General features: G+C 37.1%; 1 protein-coding gene across 5 annotated transcripts; it reads right to left on the bottom strand.

Annotated features, from left to right (window-relative positions):
• Positions 1-566: 566 nt before the first annotated feature.
• LOC145094648 (uncharacterized) lies at positions 567-2,314 on the bottom strand. 5 transcript variants are annotated; one of them, XR_013703462.1, is made up of 5 exons: positions 2,109-2,314; positions 1,665-1,806; positions 1,445-1,582; positions 1,152-1,367; positions 567-845 (listed from the first exon to the last, which is right to left on the bottom strand). XR_013703462.1 is itself a non-coding variant. In XM_079032759.1 (5 exons), exons 2-4 carry the CDS (start codon positions 1,781-1,783, stop codon positions 1,182-1,184), a joined length of 408 nt encoding a protein of 135 aa, XP_078888885.1. In that variant the 5' UTR covers positions 1,784-1,806; positions 2,109-2,314; the 3' UTR covers positions 567-845; positions 1,152-1,181. The 5 variants fall into 5 exon arrangements, 2 of the variants coding, with proteins under 2 accessions (XP_078888885.1, XP_078888886.1); XR_013703461.1 differs by having other exon boundaries at positions 1,665-1,765; positions 2,109-2,313; XM_079032759.1 differs by having other exon boundaries at positions 1,700-1,806.
• Positions 2,315-21,547: the final 19,233 nt, after the last annotated feature.

The raw sequence follows: 21,547 nt of genomic DNA, 5'->3' as shown, positions 1-21,547 counted from the left end.
CATTAAAACACTACTAGAAAACTAGCGCAACAGCTACGGCACAATCCGTAGCTATTCGGTAGGTACAAGGCGATACCTACGAATTTACTACGGAAAATTCCCTGTAGCATAAATGCCCGTGGGAAAATTTTTACCTACGGAATTGCTACGGACTAGCTACTAAATAGCTACGGATTTTTTCATAGGTATAATACCTACGGAATAGCTACGGCCATTAATTGCTACGGAATACCTACGGATTGCCAACGGGTGTATGTTCCTACGGAATAGCTACGGAATAACATGGCTATGGATTTCATATGGATTACCCACGCAAGTATTTTCCTACGGAATAGCTACGGAACTGTTTAGCTACGGATTTCCTACGGATTAACGACAGAACTCATATTTGACTAAAATTGACTTTCTTCCTATACAGAATACCTATGGACCTATTTAGCAACAGATTTCCGTAGCTAGTCAGTAGCTAATTTCATTTTATCAAAAAAATAAATTTTAAAAATTTAAAAATTTCCATTTTTTGTCAAATACCATATCAATTCAATTTGTCCAAAATACACCAAAAATGTCCCTAATACCAACTTTGACACATTCATTTCCATTGTCTTAAATACCATACAAATGTCTCAAGTACCATACAAATTAAGCATAACAAAACAAGCAAACAATACAAGCATTTACAAATTCAATTGTTCCAAAATACTTATCAATTGTCCTCGAGTGGATTATTGTGGGGAACCACGGGGTTGATTTCCAGACATATTTATCATCCTCATAACCATCTCCATTTGTTCTTTCATTTGTTGTTGTTCCATGACAGAAACTTGCGCACGCAACCTATCAACCTAAAAAATGGTGACAAAATTTAATACTTAAACAATAATAGCAATGTATTTTAGTTTATTGTAACAATGCATTTTAGTTTATAATTATAGCAATACACTTAACTTTTAAACCATAATAGCAACATATATTTATTTATTATCAATTTAATCAATATTATCAACAAACTACATAAACTTTAACCATAATGGCAACATACTTTTGTTTATTATCAATTTAATCAATATTCTCACCAAACTACCTAACTTTTAACCATAATCGCAACATATTTTTGTTTATTATCAATTTAATTAGTATTATCAACATACCTCTTGTTGCGTGTTATCCGGCTGGGTGGACTAGCTGGATTGGGAGGATGGAGTCCCTAAAACCAAATAATGTATATCTGATGCTCCTATCCCATAGATAGCACCCTTCCTCTTTCCTTTTCTTCTAAGTTGGCTTTCCTCCCATACATCTACATCATCCTTACGATTTGAAGGATCTTCACCAAATTTGTTGACCAACCCCTGCAGATACGTCTCCTACAAATTACAAAAAACATGATTGTCATACACAAATATGAGACAATCAATATACATAAATGATAAAGATAAGTTACTAGTGCTTCTTTGGCCGTCTGCGAGCAATATTCAACATTTTCATGATTTCCCTCAAAATATTTTTTCTTTGACTCGGCAGTGTCATGCGTCTTCACGAAAACATCATATTGTGTGGGTGGTTTACCCATCAACTTTTCCTACATAAAAGTCAACATACAATTAATGTAGTTAGTTTTATAACAAAATAAGAAAAATAAAATTTATTATTGTGATACTTACTAATTTCCTACGGTGCTAGTCAAATCCTATACTACCTGCAGTGTGTCTTGCTGTTGACCCACTAGAATCTGCAGTGTTGCGGTTCTACTGAGCGAAAACATCTGTATTTGTGGAAACATCTTGTGAAGAATCTGGTTTCACACTTTTGGATAAAAAAAATAACATATATATCATATTTAACAGATCTAAAATCTCAAATTCAACCTATATTTCATATTTAACAAATCTATAACCACACATTCAACAAAGTGCAGGAGGAAGTAATTTTAACAAATCTTAAACACCAAAATCAACCTAAAACATCACATTCAACAAAAAAATCAACCTAAAACCTCATATTCAACAGAAAAATCAACCTTACCAGCTCACATTCAACAAAATTAAACCTAAAACAAAGTAATTTTTAAAAAGAAACAAAAACGAAAAAAAAAAACTAGGTTTTACCTTTGTTGTCTCGGCGACGGGAAAATGCAGCAGGAAGAAGCACCGGCAATGGCAGTGCCGTCGACGTCGGAAAAGTGCAGGAGGAGGAAGGGGCGCCGCCACCAGGGGGAAGAGTGCGTCGACCACCAAAGAGAGAGAGAGTTGTTAGTGTTTTTTTTTCTTGTGTAACAGATAGCTGCGAGAGGGGGAAGACAGAAAAGGGGCGTTTTTCATTTAAAAAGACACTTACGGATTAGCTACGGCAAGCAAAATAAAAAATGAAAAAGTGTTGCAGCAAGAATCGAACTCGAGTCTCACACGTATTTAACCAACAGTCATACCAACGGGCCAGGTATGCCACTTCCTTAATAGTTTAGACTCCTACTAATTTTATTTTGTTTTTGGAAAAATAAAGAAAAACGGGGTGGGGTAAGAATCAAACTCGAGTCTACTTCATAACTAACCAACACAATTACCATCCGGCCGGGCATGCCACATCCTTGCTGTGTTAGTCTCCTATTAATTTTATACACATTCTTTTTTCGATTATTATTATTATTATTAATATTCAAGTCTTAAAACTTTTTTTTATGATCATATGTAGTATGTGTGTGCTTATTATTATTATTATTATTATTATTATTATTTTCTTTTTAATATTCAAGTCTTAAAACTTTTTTTTTCATTATTTTTTTTCAATAATAATAATAATATTCAAAAACAATTAAAAATATGGTTAACACACAAACAAACAATTAAAATAATATACGTTTAATGTATCAATTAAATAATGAAAAAATATGATAATTATGGGAAATATGTATATTTGTATAAGTATGTATGTGTGTGCTTATGTATATGTATGTGTGTGTAAATGTATGTGTGTATATGTATATGTACTCATTACAACGTTAAACAATGAGCAATGGATTATAGTGTTAAACCAGTAAACAAGTAATAGATCTCGTATGTGCACATGGCTTTATGAATGATATTAATAGCTATAAGTTTGTGAAAATATAGATAATCGTATATAATAGAGGTGTGAAAAAAACGGAGCAAAAAAAAACGACGTTTGGTGCCCAAAAAATCGAAAATAAGAAAAATCCCTAGCTACGGATTAGCTACGGATTTTTCTTATTTTTGATTTTTCGGGCACCAGACGTCGTTTTTTTTCGCACCGTTTTTTCACACCTCTATTATATATGATTATCTATATTTTCACTAACTTATAGCTATTAATATCCTTCATCAAGTCGCGTGCACAGACAGGATCAATGTTCGTTTAATGGTTTACCACTATAGTGTTTATGAATACGTACACATACATCTCACAAACACGTATACATACACATATACATGTACACATATACCACAACTCATTCATGTATATAAATATACATATACAAACATAATCCATGACAAGTTGGTGAAAAGTATAGACATTACAATGTTAAACAACGAAACGAGTACTTGATCCCGAAGGGGCACACGACTTTATGAACGATATTAATAGCTACAAGTTGGTGAAAATATAGATAATCATGTATAGTAGAGGTGTGAAAAAAACGAAGCAAAAAAAAGTGACGTTTCGTGCTTAAAAAATCGAAAATAAGAAACATCCGTAGCTAATCTGTAGCTAATTAGCTACGGATTAGCTACGGAATTCTAACGGAAAGCATATTCTGTAGCTAATCCGTAGGTAATTACCTACGGATTAGCTACATAATATGCTTTCCGTTAGAATTCCGTAGCTAATCCGTAGCTAATTAGCTACGGATTAGCTACGCATTTTTCTTATTTTTGATTTTTCGGGCACCAGACGTCGTTTTTTTCGCTCCGTTTTTTTCACACCTCTATTATGTATGGTTATCAATATTTTCATCAACTTATAGCTATTAATATCATTGATAAAGTCACGTGCACATACAGGATCCAAGTTCGTTTAATGGTTTAACACTATAATGTTTATGAATACGTACACATACATCTCACAAACACGTATACATGCACATATACATGTACACATATACCACAACTCATTCATGTATGTAAATATACATATACAAACATAATCCATCACAAGTTGGTGAAAAGTATAGACATTACAATGTTAAACAACGAAACAAGTACTTGATCCCGAAGGGGCACACGACTTTATGAACGATATTAATAGCTACAAGTTGGTGAAAATATAGATAATCATGTATAGTAGAGGTGTGAAAAAAACGAAGCAAAAAAAAAGTGACGTTTCGTGCTTAAAAAATCGAAAATAAGAAACATCCGTAGCTAATCTGTAGCTAATTAGCTACGGATTAGCTACGGAATTCTAACGGAAAGCATATTCTGTAGCTAATCCGTAGGTAATTACCTACGGATTAGCTACATAATATGCTTTCCGTTAGAATTCCGTAGCTAATCCGTAGCTAATTAGCTACGGATTAGCTACGCATTTTTCTTATTTTTGATTTTTCGGGCACCAGACGTCGTTTTTTGCGCTCCGTTTTTTTCACACCTCTATTATGTATGGTTATCAATATTTTCACCAACTTATAGCTATTAATATCATTGATAAAGTCACGTGCACATACAGGATCCAAGTTCGTTTAATGGTTTAACACTATAATGTTTATGAATACGTACACATACATCTCACAAACACGTATACATACACATATACATGTACACATATACCACAACTCATTCATGTATGTAAATATACATATACAAACATAATCCATCACAAGTTGGTGAAAAGTATAGACATTACAATGTTAAACAATGAAACGAGTACTTGATCCCGAAGGGGCACACGACTTTATGAACGATATTAATAGCTACAAGTTGGTGAAAATATAGATAATCATGTGTAGTAGAGGTGTGAAAAAAACGAAGCAAAAAAAAACGACGTTTCGTGCTCAAAAAATCGAAAATAAGAAACATCCGTAGCTAATTAGCTACGGATTAGCAACAGATTTTTCTTATTTTTGATTTTTCGGGCACCAAACTTCGTTTTTTTTGCTCCGTTTTTTTCACACCTTTATTATAAATAATTATCTATATTTTCACCAACTTATAGCTATTAGTATAATTCATAAAGTTGTGTGCACATACGGGATCCATTACTCGTTTAGTGGTTTAACACTATAATGATTATTAATACGTTCACATACATCTCACAAACGTGTATACATACACATATACACGTACACATATACCATAACTCATTCATGTGTATAAATATACATATAAAAACATAATTTGTCAAAAGTTGATGAAAAGTATATGCATTACAATGTTAAACTGTGAAACGAGTACTTGATCCCGAAGGGACACAACTTTATGAACGATATTAATAGCTACATGTTGGTGAAAATAAAGATAATCATGTATAGTGGAGATGTGAAAAAAGCGAAGCGAAAAAAAAGACGTTTAGTGCCCGAAAAAATAAAAATAAGAAAAATCCATAGCTACTTAGCTACGGATTAGCTACGAAATTCTAACGGAAAGCATACTTTGTAGCTAATCTGTAGGTAATTAATATCCGTAGATATTCCGTAGCCATTTCGTAGCTAATTAGCTACGGAATAGCTACGGATTTGCATCTGTAGCTATTCCGTAGCTAATTAGCTACGGAATAGCTACGGACCCACTTCTGTAGCTATTCTGAAGCTATTCCGTAGCTATTCCATTACTAAACTAGGGCATCCGATTATGTAGCTGATCTGTAGCAATTCCGTAGCTAATTAGCTACGGAAATTTTCCGTAGCTATTTTTCGTAGGAAAACGCCATGTTTTCTAGTAGTGAAAGGCCATAACTATGTAGATGTTCATTCAGACCTTTGTCATGATATTTGATTGGATACCCTCATATTTAAAGCTTTTGAACATAAATTGTTTAACAGGAGATATTTGGAACAAATTCTACGACATTGATTTTAAAATGGTTAAATGTTTTTAAAAGATAAAAATTTTTCTTTTAGCTCACACAAGTGGTGTTATCCTATGATATACCTTGAATTTAGTATATTACGCATACATAACAAACAATATATGAATGATAAATTAGTCACCAAAGTTCAGGAGTTGAATTTTTGTATAACCAGAAATTAAAGGTCTTTTGGTTTAAAACCTTATTAGATTATGATCCATGTCAAACGCAGGGGAACATATAAAAAAATACATATAAACTCATAAAAAACTGACACAATAATTGTAACGACCCAAAAATCAAGGGTAATAATTTCATTTTTAATATAGCTAAAACATTGCTACCATTTAATTCAAGCATTTCAAATCATCATTAGGTAAAACATTTATCAGAGTTCATCCCAAAATCATTCATTGTGGAAATCATAGGTGTGTGCACTGCAATCAATCCGATCCCTTCTTTTCCAAACCGATGATACCCGAAACCAAAACTGTAAACAGTAAGCACAAAGCTTAGTGAGTTCCCTAGAGCATACCCCACACACAATCCACATAGTACATATAATATTAGCTATAAAAGTTATCTCTTCCACACACATGTCGTATTAGCTATAAAAGCTATCTCTACCATATACCACATATCATATTAGCTATAAAGCTACCTCTACCCCATAACACATGTCATATTAGCTATAAAAGCTATCTCTACCACATACCAGATATCATATTAGCTATAAAGCTACCACTACCACATAAGCGATGCATACAGACATATAAGGATGTTGTGGGCTCCTTCCAAGGTCTTACTCCAGGATGTCATGGGCTCTTCTACATGGTCTTACACCTAAGTGTCATGGGCTTCCCCCATGGTCTTTAATTGGAAAGCCATGGGCTCCCCCACATGGTCTGACATGCATGCGCCATGGGCTCCCCCATGGTCTTTCATGCAAGTATCATAAAGACAAGTAGCATATCACACATTACATAATCAACTAATATACCACCGATGCATATAAACAAATAAGGATGTTGTGGGCTCCTCCCAGGGTCTTACTCCAAGATGTCATGGGCTCCCCCACATGGTCTTACACCTATGTGTCATGGGCTCCACCATGGTCTTTACCTGAAAAGCCATGGGCTCCCACACATGGTCTTATATCCAACTGACATGGGCTCCCCCATGGTCTTTCATGCAAACAACACATAAACAAATAGCATAGCATATAGCATCTAACAAACTAGCATACCACATTTCACTACCTCAACTAGTGTACCACATAATACAAAATGGGCCGGCCTTGGGGCCTTCGACCCATTGGTATGGTGAGGAGACTTACCTCACACTGCTGAAGTCTCGCAGATAAAACTCTAGCTGCTGGTTGACAGGTTCTCGAACTGTCAACATCCAAACGACAACCAATTAATAATTGGGTTACAGTATGTAACCATAAATCTACACTTAGGGTAAATAGACCATTTTACCCCTAACTTAGCGTGGTTCAAAACCAATGCCCTAACTCACACTCTGAAGCCCAAAGCCAAATAATCCATCAAGGCCCAACTTATGGCCTAATTTTTGAAATTAGGGACAAACCTCTATATGGACTTATCTGAAGGCCCAACCATTTAGTCCAATCCAAACATTTGACCTTCCAATGGTCCAACCTCTCATAATCCTTAAGGCCCAATTATGGCCTATCTATGTGTCACACCCCAAAACCGGAACGACGGAAACATTCTGGGGTGGATGACGTCATGTCAAGTATCACAACACATGCATTATAGTAATCAAAGTACAACAAAACATTGCATTAATAGTAATAGTTTTACATGGTTTACATTACAATACATCAAAGTAATACAAGTAAATATATAGGTGCAGCTTGGTACTAAACTGTCTTCGTCAGACGCTTCGGGGATGTACCTGTCTAATGCTGACCTGAGAATACAAGTTATTTGAAAAGCGAGTATCAGCATTTTTACAAATGCTGGTGAGTTCATAAGTATTTAGTGTCATTTCATTTTAATAACTTTAATAAAAGTGGTAGCTTTAGAGTATCCATTAAGTTAGAGTCCTTTCCAGAAAATCCTATATTTTCTTTAATAAAAGCAGTCTTCTACTAAGACTGGACGGTGTTATGTGGTAAAAAGTAGTTTTCCCTTAATCGCCATCATTATCAAAATACAGAATTTGATCATTAAAGAAAGCAAGAGAAATCAAGGAAATAACATATGCCTCAGCAGTGAAGACTGCTGACTAAGGAAAAGGAATCATAGACTCTAGGAGAGTATCGAACAAACAACACGCCTGGCTCAGTCTAACAAAGAGAGAAACAGACCCCAAACGGTACCAAATGAAAAGTACAACTAGCAAGGTCTAAAAACAGAGAATACAGACCCCAGACAGTATCAAATGAAAGATACAGCTAGTAAGGTCTTGAAACGGTGTGACTCTGAGAGTGGGTTACAGCATACAGTGTAAATTGTTGGTGAAATACCATTACCTTAAGGCCATGAATTATAAGGTAACATGGGATACTCGTAACCATACTAACCGACACTAGAGTACCTGACGCCCTACAAGCGTCTATAAAATGTGACATTTGTCACCCCTTAGCTTGGTAGGCCGTGGATTGTAGCTAGCAGTCAGGGTGCGGGGGTGTCAATCCCGTATAGATCTATACACACAATGTCCGCTCTCCCTACAGGAGACTGTGGTTACCAACTAGACGACAGAGAAGGCTGTGTCCCGAAGATCCATCCCAAATAGTGGGTAGTGGGTTTCCAATATAAGTGTTGAACTAAAGGTAGAGACTCATAAGTGAACTGACTAATGCAAACCTATATGTCTACGCTTGTATACATAATATATAACTAATGAATCAAACGACCTTCGGACGGACATCCGATCCCACCAAACCACATCTCAAGGAAGAAAAGGAAATAGGGCGGACAAGCCTTCCTAAGTCCTTCAACCATTATCTATATGCATCTATACAAGCATAGGCATACATCCAACTACGTTTGAGTGTGTAACAAGTGGAAACGTATCGTGAAGTATAACCAAATCGTGATGTATAACCGAATCATGTGAAATAACCAAATCGTGAAGTGTAAACGAACAGTGTGGAATAACCGAATCGTGAAGTATAAGCGAACAGTGTGAATAACCAAATCGTGAAGTATAAGCGTATAGTGTGAATAACCAAATCGTGAAGTATAAGCGTACAGTGTGGAATAGCCGAATCGCGAATTATAAGCGTACATTGTGGAATAGCCGAATCGTGAAGTATAAGCGTTAACAGGTATAAGTGTATCACGAAGTGGAAACGTTATCAAGTAGGAGTTTAAACTAAGTAAAAGCGAAGCAGTGGTATCTAACAAGTAAGAGTATACGACATGAAAGAGAAGTTTGATGAAAACCTTAGAAAAATCTTTATACTTAAGAAAATCACAACTTGGTGTTCTTTGGTAAAATAAGTTTGAAAACCTTTAGAAATTCTTTGGAACCTTTCATAAACCAGTTTAAAATGAACTTTGATAAAACAGTATAAGTAAGAGTTTTGAACAAGTAAAAACCTTTTTGAAAACCATTTATAGTATCCTACTTGGTAAAACAGTTTACAGTGTGGTAAATCCTTGTTCATGCGGGTTATCAATCACATGTGATTGATATGATAACTGGCATGTTTAGCTTGTATTCCCACCCAATAAAACATGTAAAACCATTTAAAAGGTTCATTCAGGGGTATGAACTCACCTGGTGTAAGTGGATCCAACGAAGGTGCCGGTTGGATGCTCGGTGTCAAGTAAAGACTTGGACACACTTAGTGACCTATTTAACATATGATAACATATGCGCACATAAAATTAGTACATTTAATACTAATTTAACAAGTATAGGCACTCTAAGGAGCAGAAAACACTTTGGTTAAGTGTTTGGGGTGTCCCGGGTAACATTTAAGGGCTTGAATGACTTAGGAATGGAGTTTACTCTTCAAGAGTAAACTCTATACATAGATTTCATGGTCCTGGGACAACTCCCCATGAGTTTATGGCCGTAAACTCATGGTGAGGGTGTTCTAGGATGCTGAAATGCCTTATCTCAATTGTGGAATTTTGCTAGGTCCAAATATAAAAGGTATGAATGGGTTTGAGACACTTAAATGGACCAAATGGGAGTTTACGACCCCAACCATGGGAGTTTATGGCCGTAAGCTCCCAAGGACATCTTTCTTGGGTGTTTTAAGGGCTTAAGTGATTGAGAATAAATCCTATGTATTTTTCCAAGTCAAATGAAGGAGTTTGGGCACCATTTGGGCACCTAATGGGAGTTTACGGCCCATGAACCACCTCTATGGGAGTTCACGGCTGTGAACTCCTACTCCCTTAGTTTCATTGAAGTTTTAAGGCCTTTACACAATGGTATTGTTTCAAGCTATTTTTCCAAGGCCATTTAGGGGATTTAAACTACCAATTGGCATGGTTTGGGGGTGTTTACGGCCTAAGCATGTGCTTGGGCCATAAACTCCATTTCACCCCTCAAATCTATGTGTTTAATTGTTCTAAACCCGAAATGGCATGTCCCTAATTTATGTTTTAAGCCTAAGGATGGTTTGGGAGTGTTTGGAACTTGATTTCACAAGTTTAGAGGGTGTTTACGGCCTAAGCATGTGCTTGGGCCGTAAACCCTCTTTTATGCCCCAAAATTGATTGTTTTAAGGTGCAAACACTCCTAGGCTAAATCCCCAATTAGTTTCCAAGCTTTTAGGGACAAATTTGTGTCATTTTGGCCTCTTTTTAGGGGTTTACGGCCTAAGGAGGCTCTTAGGCCGTAAACTACAATTTAACAGCTTACAAGGTCGATTTTTGGGGTATAATCACAAGCCAAGATGTTTAGAACAAGCTAGGGTAAGGGGACTTACGATTTGGAAGCATTTGGTTGCGGATTTGAGACGAAATCGGGCTTTATGAGAGAGAGTATAGAGAGAGAGTGTAAAAGGGGTGGAATGAAGTACATTCCCCCTTATATATGGGTTGGTGTTGGAGCTCAATGGTATTCTACCCGATACTGCTGTTAAACGGGGCTTTTGGTCGCACCCGATTTAGTGGTCGTAATAAAATTTAACCTTTTTCCAAAATTAATATGGAAATGTAATCTAAGTGTTTTTATTTATTTTATTACGACGAATAACGACATGAAATGTAAATAAATAAAACATTTATTTATTTGGCGACCTCTAATTAATAGAACTTTTATAAAATGGAATATTCTGTTAACGGTAACGGGGTAATGTAACGAAATAAACTTGGGTTGTCACATCATCCCCCCGTTAGAGGGAATTTCGTCCCGAAATTCAGGTCTAGGCAAGGAAGTAGGTATGAATGATAGAGGCAGGAGGGTACTTCCTATTCGGTGTCCTCGCATTCCCAAGTGAACTCTGGTCTGTGCTTGTCATTCCAACAAACCTTCACCTACGGGATGCGGATTTCCGTCTCGTGTAGTTAGCGAGTTCCGACTGGTGTATCTACGAGGTTAGGGTTCTTAATGGTTTCTATCAAGATGAGTGGGATACGAAAGGTGACATTGGGCAACACTGATCAAGTCTAGGAGGTGGTTCGATCGGGTGTTAAACTTGTGGAATATCCGAAAGTAGTAGTGGTCTGACGAGGGTTGGACAAATTCTCTGTGAGGATTCTCAGATGGTCCTAAGCTCTCAGAAGGGTAGAGCTTTTCAGTACTTAGAACATAGTGTACTTCTATGGCAAGATCATCACTGGCGTGATCGCCATTCCGAAGTTCCTAACGTTCTCTCTCATACTGGTAGTGTAGTCCTTCAGGTTGGTTCTTTGGAAGCTCGGGTTGTCTTTGGTTTCGCGTTTCCTGTCAATTGGCTTTTAGAGGCTTTCTAGATCATCGAATGGGTTGTGTGTCTACGGTATCTTTTCGTTGTAGAGTGGCTATCTCAATCATGTGCAAAATGAACCTGCACTAATGAATCTTGAGATATCCCTAACGGAAACCCTCAGGGTCAGGGAGATAGGAGTTTCACTAGACGAGTGTTGGACTATCTCTGGAGGTGGTTCTACTATTTCTGCGTGAGATAGTATTCGTGGAACACCTGATAGTCCGATGAATCTCGTAAGACATGCCCTAATTTCCAAGGCGTTGGCTTATTCTAGTGCGGAAAGCGCATGCTCCTGCATAACCCCTAGACTAACACCATGGCTGGTGTCAAGTTTATAATCTCTTCGGGATCTGGGTCATGAGGCTTAACGCAACTACTTTCACACTTTGATCAAGGATTCTTGGCTGCGGACGTTATCCTGTGGTTCTCGGTATTCTAGTGTTCACTTCGGAGAATGTAGTCTATCGTCTACAAGGCGATGGTGACTTCCTCCATGCGAGAGGGCGGAGGATTTTAGGCACTACTAGCCTGTAACAAGGTGGACGAAGTGCCTGAGTAGTGCGGGCATCTACTGCAACTACTCTTCCGAAGGTTCTGAGTTTTCTCGGTCTAGGTCAAATATGGTGAGTATAGGGTTCCATTACTCGGAACTTCAATCCCTTTACTAACTGATGGTGTTAGCTACTATGTGGGCTTAACCGCTATGACAGCAAATTTCGGATTTGTGGTCATTATAGTAGCTCAACCCGCAGTGGTTCTCTTGAGTCCAGCTCCTATTTTATGGAATAGGATGAAGGGCTTTACTATGAGGTTCGTGGTAGAGCTCATACTTGGATCAACCACTAATACTTGGTGTATGCAGGCCATATATAATTGAGGTCGGCAGGATGTTTAGTTGTGCGACTCCACCCCAGACCCACAACCCAACGAGGAACAGGGAGTAGGGAGGAAGCACACATCTTAAATCTTTTTGATCTCAACTATATACCACCTTTATGCATATACCTGGTTATAGTGGTCAGTCCCATGAGTTCTATCCTCTGGGTTCACGAACCTGATGTGCGAGGTGCGAGGTGTCTTTCTAGGGAATCTACGAAGTACGCTTCGGATGGTCATTGTCTTCTGGAGTATCTTGTAGTGTCTTTCGCTTCGGTTTCCATCTGACTAAGAGGGGTTGGTCAACAGTGTGTGGTACCCTTCTCTCGGGTACTTCGGAAGGTTTGAGATAAGAGGTACGACTGACGGATCGTATTAGGTTTGATTATTTGTATTATGTTTAGGTTCGGAAGAACCTTTATTTGCCGACATGGCTATGGAGAAAGTACTTTTTACACAACACTAGGGATGTACACATGGTTACACTACGTCAAAACATGATCAATAGAGTCATCGAAATTTGCATACTTCGACATGACATAAAATGAAGATCGATAGAGTCATGCGCTGAACACGCACACAAGTTCTAGGCGTCTAGGGTTTCGTCCTGTGTATCACTGCTGCGGATACTTGGACCGATAGAGTCGACGCGGAACTATAAAGTGTTCTAAGTGTTTCTGAGTAGAGTATCTTTTCATGAATGGATTCTCACGAGGCATTTCTATAATCGCCTAACATATACTGGTCATATATAATTAAGGTGGGGAGGACTATTGACTGAGCGACTCCGCCCTAAATCCACAACTGAACGAGGAACAGGAAATGAGGTGGCATTCACTCACTCTAGGTCTATCCATCTTAACTATACATGGCCATAACGCATACGTTTAGCCATTATAGTTTTACCTAATGAATTTTAAATTTTATAACAGTGCTGCGACTCTCGCCTTAATGGGGAAGTATTTACATTTGAATTAGCCTTTTAATATTTTGCGTTAGTTATTTGAGATTGAGTGACGTACCAAAATCTACCGGGTTCCTTGATGCTTCTCCTTAAGCAGTAGAGTTAGGCTCCTCCTGTGTCTTTGTTGTTTCCTTCAGTTGGGCAATCCCTTTTGAAGTGTCTAATCTCACCACATAGACGACAAACTGTGTCGATCATCACATTGGTGATTGATGCAATACGCTCCACCGGGGTTCTGCATACGCGAGCAGTATGCCCCTTTATGTTGCACCTAGCACATATGAGTTCCCGGCAGACACCATGATGATGGTAGCTGCACTTGCTGCAGTGGGGGAGGTTTCCTAGGTATGGTCTTCTTGAAGTCAGGAGGGAAGGATTGACAGGGGTATCGACTGCCTCAGCTCGTTGCCCTTTGGAAGGTCCTTGAGCCGAGGTACCTCCCTCCTCGATCTTAAGTTTTCTCTTTAGTGGATTCGGTTGAGGTTCTTGGGTGGCTGGGTATGCAGGTGTTGGTTGTTGTTGTCCATTGCTAGGATCAGAATTCCCAACAGGGCACTTGCTAACATTGGCGTTGTTAGCATTTAGGTGAGCCATGACAGCTGCTACGGCTGCCGAGACTGTAGCTTGGAACTTAGCTTCATCGAATAAGAGAGGAGGTTTCTTGCTTGTGGACTGGTTACGCTTCTTCGGAGGCATGGTTTTTCCTACACGGAAAGGAGTACATGATAATGAGAGACAATGGCTAAACCTGGACATATCTGTCCTGACTGCATTAGGCATAAATTTTTCCCTTGCCTCAGGTACTGGTTGTTTGAGTGTCGACCTACATCCCTATGATGTAGTCCTGGTAATCAAGGTAGGAGTGTGAGTATCGGAAAAAGGCCATAAGATGGGTGTCATTCCTACTAAGTTAGCTTAATACTGGGAAAGGTTTCACTCTCTGGCCTGGAGAGATTTGAGAACGGTTCGGAACGAAAATCACGGAAAGAGAGGCATCATGAAAGCTCATGGCTAAACACTCTCAATAGAGGTGCGGGGATCCATTCTAATTGTGTTACTGGCAACGGGAAAGAACGATTTAGCTAACACATAGCGTGAGTAGTGTAACTACTAACTCACTAAATTGTATTATTTTATGGGTGTATTAGCGTGATGAACACGAGGAAAAGACAATTCTCGGGTTCCATGAACTGGCTCCCTCTGTCTGCCTCGTATCTCTGATTGGAATCGGCGTTGGTTTCCTTCGGGTAGTTACCTAGGGTTCTCTTCTCAAGAAGACACATTGAATTTCTACTCCACCTTACTTCTGAATCCGACTCCGGGTGTCATCACTTCATGATGGATGACTGGAAATTTTAGAAGTTTAGGCGAATTTCTCATCGATGTCCCTAAAAAGATATAGGCACTTGGTGAATTCAATAGTCTCAACCCAGTTCATTTATTTCCGAACAGGAAATCTTCTCAATGAACCTCTTCTCGGTCTGCATCAACTCTTCTGTCAAGCATTGAAGTGGATAGGGTTGTCTACAGCGTTCGTGCAAGAATGGAAATGTCTAAAGAATCCTAAGAGATTATTAACATTTCACTGAGTGATCCATATTGAGTCCTGCTATGATTACACAGGGTATACAAATCATATATAGCTTAGATCCGATAGGCCTTCGAATATGTGATACTACTCTATATCCACATCCCAACGAGGAAAAGGAAGTAGAGCGAAACCACACATTCTTAGCCTATGGGATCCTTATTATATATAACCTTGGGAGTACACTCTCTGTAATTGTAGGTACATCAATAAGGATCTTTTTAGTTCTTCACACAAGGTTAGTTATGGATCCTAAAATACCCCTATGGTATTTTAATTTCTTGTTTGGTTCTTATCTTCTGAATATGGTTCTGGGATTAATGTGAATCTTTTAGTGTTCTAAAGTACTCCTATAGTATTTTAACTTTATGTTTGGCTCTAACATTCCTAGTTGGTAAATTTCAGACCTATTGCAACACCATTATCACTCCCAACCACACGTTCATCGCATCTCGAATAAATGTAGTTGATCAGGTTACATTTATTCCAGCTTACGATTACATAACTGCCCAGGTTTGACGGCAATGCTCAACCTCCGAAGACTTTTATTATTGTTCTTCTTGTGATACTTGTATTCGGGTGTTTAGATTCTGGATGTTCTTATACTTTAGTAAAATATGGTTATATTTTAAAGTAAAATTCTTGGACAGAGTGTTTTATCCCTTTGTATTTATAGGCTGTATATCTTTTATGAATTGATATACTTAGCTCACTATAAACAATGCTCTGATACCAATCTGACACACCCCAAAACCGGAACGGCGGAAACGTTCTGAGGTGGATGACGTCATGTCAAGTATCACAACACATGCATTATAGTAATCAAAGTACAACAAAACATTGCATTAATAGTAATAGTTTTACATGGTTTACATTACAATACATCAAAGTAATACAAGTAAATATATAGGTGCAGCTTGGTACTAAACTGTCTTCGTCAGAAGCTCTGGGGATGTACCTGTCTAATGTCCTTCAACCCTTCCTATGTCCTTCAACCATTATTTATATGCATCTATACAAGCATAGGCATACATCCAACTACGTTTGAGTGTGTAACAAGTGGAAACGTATCGTGAAGTATAACCAAATCGTGATGTATAACCAAATCGTGTGAAATAACCAAATCATGAAGTGTAAACGAACAGTGTGGAATAACCGAATCGCGAAGTATAAGCGAGCAGTGTGAATAACCAAATCGTGAAGTATAAGCATACAGTGTGAATAACGAAATCGTGATGTATAAGCGTACAGTGTGGAATAGCTGAATCGTGAAATATAAGCGTACAGTGTGGAATAGCCGAATCGTGAAGTATAAGCGTTAACAACTATAAGTGTATCATGAAGTGGAAACGTTATCAAGTAGGAGTTTAAACTAAGTAAAAGCGAAGTAGTGGTATCTAACAAGTAAGAGTATACGACATGAAAGAGAACTTTGATGAAAACCTTAGAAAAATCTTTATACTTAAGAAAATCACAACTTGGTGTTCTTTGGTAAAAATATGTTTGAAAACCTTTAGAAATTCTTTGGAACCATTCATAAACCAGTTTAAAATGAACTTTGATAAAACAATATAAGTCAGAGTTTTGAACTAGTGAAAACCTTTTTGAAAACCATTTATAGTATCCTACTTGGTAAAACAGTTTTAAGTGTGGTAAATCCTTGTGCATGTGGGTTATCAATCACATGTGATTAATATGATAACTGGCATGTTTAACTTGTATTCCCCCCCTATAAAACATGTAAAAGCATTTAAAAGGTTCATTCAGGGGTATGAACTCACCTGGTGTAAGTGGATCCACCGAAGGTGCTGGTTGGATGCTCGGTGTCAAGTAAAGACTTGCACACATTTGTGACCTATTTAACATATGATGACGTATGTGCACATACAATTAGTACATTTAATACTAATTTAACAAGTATACGCACTTTAAGGAGCGGAAAACACTTTGGTTAAGTGTTTGGGGTGTCCCGGGTAACATTTAAGGGGTTGAATGACTTAGGAATGGAGTTTACTCTTCAAGAGTAAACTCTATACATAGAGTTCACGGCCCTGGGACAACTCCTGAGGGTGTTCTAGGATGCTTAAAGGCCTTATCTCAATTGTGGAATTTTGCTAGGTCCAAATATAAAAGGTAGGAATGGGTTTGAGACACTTAAATGGACCAAATGGGAGTTTACGGCCCCAACCATGGGAGTTTACAGCCGTAAGCTCCCATGGACATCTTTCTTGGGTGTTTTAAGGGCTTAAGTGATTGAGAATAAATCCTATGTATTTTTCCAAGTCAAATGAAGGAGTTTGGGCACCATTTGGGCACCTAATGGGAGTTTATGGCCCATGAACCACCTCTATGAGAGTTCACGGCCGTGAACTCCTACTCCCTTAGTTTCATTGAAGTTTTAAGGCCTTTACACAATGTTATTGTTTCAAGCTATTTTTCCAAGTCCATTTTGATGGGTTTTGGTCATAAGACATCCTATGTGCTCATACAAACCCTAATGCTTGGACCTAGGTTTCTCTATTGTACATGCTTTGAATCCAAGACTATAAACCCTAATTCTAGCATATGGAAATTAGAATTCACATGTAAATAGGTTTAAGAACATACCTTGATTGTTATATAAGAATAACAATCTAATTCCTCCTTGAATTGACCTTGGAAAGCTGAGAGTCACAAGTGTCACTCCTCTAATGGCTTACAAACACCATAAGCAAGTGGAGAAGGTATAAAGAGAGAGGAGAGAGGTTAGAATTCGTCTCTAAGACTTCTTGGGAAGGGATACACGAATTCATAACCCTAGGAGTGTTTATATAGGTGTAGAGATAGGGTTTCAGTCATTATCCTTATCTAGTTGCTTATCCACCAAGCAACCAATAAGATAATCCTTGAATCCTTATCATACTCGAATTCTAAGGGATTTACACCTCAAATTCGTTAACCATATATATAAGATAATCCTTACCTTATTTTGTAACTATCACATAATTACAATTCAGCCCCTCTAGTTTAATTAATTACACTTGATCACAAAATTAATTCTTAATTAATTATTGACCAATATTAATTAAACAAATATGATTTCTCCTTTAATATATTATTCTTATAACATATTAATAAATCATAATAACCTCTCTCTCTTTATTTATTTCTCCAATCAAGTTGCTTTGGTGAAGGCAACCCAAAAGGACCATGCACCATCGGGTCAAGTACATACCAAAATAGTTATGGACTTAGACACTAATCCAACAGTCTCCCACTTGGATAAGTCTAATAACTATTTAGCGTATGACTTCGGATCCTGATCTGCAATCGTAGCTTTCCAAAGCCGCTGTCAACTATGATCATATCAAATACGCGTGTCATTAGATAAGGGATCATATATTCCTCCATTCTAGATATCATATGAGATATGATTTCAAATCATTCTCTTTGTACTACTTCTCGATTTCTGATTTCTGACGATAGACTAATTTGAACAAATCAAATTAGCCCTAGCCCGGCCGAGCATTTACGTTTGTCATCACTAAACCATCGAGGGGCCCAAAGATATCACTTTTATTCTACTTTGAATAAAAGGAACGGATAAACTTTGATACAATGCTCGCTTGCACTCACTCACCGAATCACACACAACAATATGTTTTATAACACCAAGTTACTGGTGCGTTTACATATTATCAATGTGCAACCGATTCGCAAGATACAACTCATACATCTCGGTTTCAAGAATATAAGATGTTATCGTGTCACTAATCACTCGTGATACAATTCATGGAGTGATCCAAGTGAGCGTGGGTTTGATCCAATGCTCAAATCATATTCATAAGCACTCATGAACGTTGCAGCAAACATTTTCTTATGTCTAATGCTCTTTAGACAATCCACACACCAATTCACGACAGTCTTCATTCATATCTACTTCCAACATATGAACGACTGTGGCCCGTTTGAATAATTCGATTATTCTTAATAAACTCAATTATTCTGGAAGTCAAAACATCCAAAGTGAAACACAAGAATAATACTAATCCCATATGGCCTCAAACCTTTGAGTATAAATAAAACGCCTTTTATTTATCACCATATTGATTACTCATTATTTGTCGTTTCGGGTAATCAACTTCTTACTTGAATTCCAACACTTGTCCCATGCTCCTAGCAAGAACACAATGTTTACCTATGGTTCTTACTTTGTGAAATAGATCTTATTGAATACATTTCCAATCCTTCTCATTTCACAACTCCAAATCCGTTTTTCATAAGTTAAAGAATATCAAATTCTTGTTACTTACAGAATATGCTAGATTCTAGCATTCTACGCAACTGTCTTTTCGTAATGTTACTACACCAAAGTCACAAAGACTATTGCCAATGATATTACAAAGTCCTCTATCGGAGATTGTTACAAGACAATTCCATAGACATGATGTCTCTCACTCAAAGTACATTCTTTGAACATCCTTTTGCATAGAAGTTTCTAATCTAGTCATAGATTTCTCAATATTCAATTCCCAATATGGACACACTTCCATATGTTCCATATGACAACTCATTCTTAATAGAATCTTATATAGGTAATGATGTCGATACGGTCCATACAATATGGAAACATTTCCATATTTTCCAATACTATACTTCCAACTACTCACAAGCGACCAATCCTCGTCGAACTTTGGGTTGTCCTTTGATAGTTGTTTAATTGTTTTAGTCAAAACCAATTCTAGTCCCTTTTCCCTCTAAATGCGCTCAACATTTGGAAAATTTTAGAATGGTCAAACATTAAAGCATTTGCAATCGATCCTATACCCGAAGCGTATGGGACACGACGCATAATGTTTTATTTGCTATGTTCTCAAAATTCGAATTGTGAAGAGGGATGCCGTAATCATGATCGAAATTTTAAGAACACACTATGTACCCTTGACTAAGTTTATTAACATTTCTCAACCTAATCCTTTAGAATTGAAATGAAGCATAATATTCTCTCCCTTAATTATAGCAAAACAACCTTTCAACTCTTACAACTTTGCAAGATATGACTCTTGTTTTCTATAATTAATATTTCTAACCTTGCAATACTTGCCTTAATCATCATACAATCATAACATTTATGCTCCCACTAACATGATGATTATTATAAAACATAACACTTATGCTCCCACTAGCTTCGACATGTATTCATAAACATCTTAACTTTTAGAAAAACAATACTTATTGAATTTCTTAAGTTCATGTTTTTAATACTTAGTGCTTTGATAATCTTTTATCAAGGTTTCTTGAACTTATACACATTTGCGTTCGATAGTTCATATGTGTGTCTAAACAATCAAGACTAATTGCCAAACCTCACAATTCAAATTATGGAAAGGGATGCCGTAACCATGATTGAATTTGAGAATGCAATTTTACAATCACTATCTTCTTAAAATCTCTCTTAGTGAAAGCATTTCTTCACAATCATTTTCATGAAGGAGGAAATCTTATGACACTTAGATTTGAGCGGTGTATGTGTTCCTATCCATGTGAATTTGTTAAAACTAAAGTTTACGAAAAATTCAAACTCATATGGACCGAACTTTCTTAATCTTGATTTCTTGCCTTATGGTAGCACAGCTGCCCACCATGTCTTCCAAGTAGTTAAGCAGCTTACCCTTTCCTATCAATGTACCTTTCATCGATTAAGGTGCTTTGCGTTTTATGCGTTCAAAATGAGAATTCATAGAACTTACATGCATAATTAACTTAATTGGAACAACACATAATCAAAATATTGTCAACACGATAGGTTGTAAACCTCAACTCGTGTGCTAGTGATGATCGTTAAGGTTTATTTGATTTGTTCTTGAAACCTTTCAAGACCATTAAGGCTCCCACTGACTCCTTGACATATAAGATTCTTTTGTCAATAAACATTTCTTGACAAACAAATATTCAAGAGTTAGTGTAGCTTTTATCAAAACACTTCATAAATTGGTCCTAGTCGGTCTTTGTCTTATTCAAGACATCACAACTTTCCACATTTGATGAATGTTGTAAACCTTTAATATTTTTCACTCATTGTCAAAATCTTAACTTTAAGACTTATTATTGAAACGAAGTATGATTGACTTATTGATTTAACCATTTCTTCAATTCTTGATTCCTCTTCTTAGACATACAATTGTACTAAGACTCACTTAGAGGATCAATTGAG

The sequence above is a fragment of the Lactuca serriola genome, chromosome 3, assembly GCF_051521515.1.
Source record: "Lactuca serriola cultivar US96UC23 chromosome 3, Lser_US96UC23_V15, whole genome shotgun sequence".
Lineage (NCBI taxonomy): Eukaryota > Viridiplantae > Streptophyta > Magnoliopsida > Asterales > Asteraceae > Lactuca > Lactuca serriola.
Note: the sequence above shows the minus strand (reverse complement) of the source record. Positions and strands in the feature narration are given on the sequence as shown.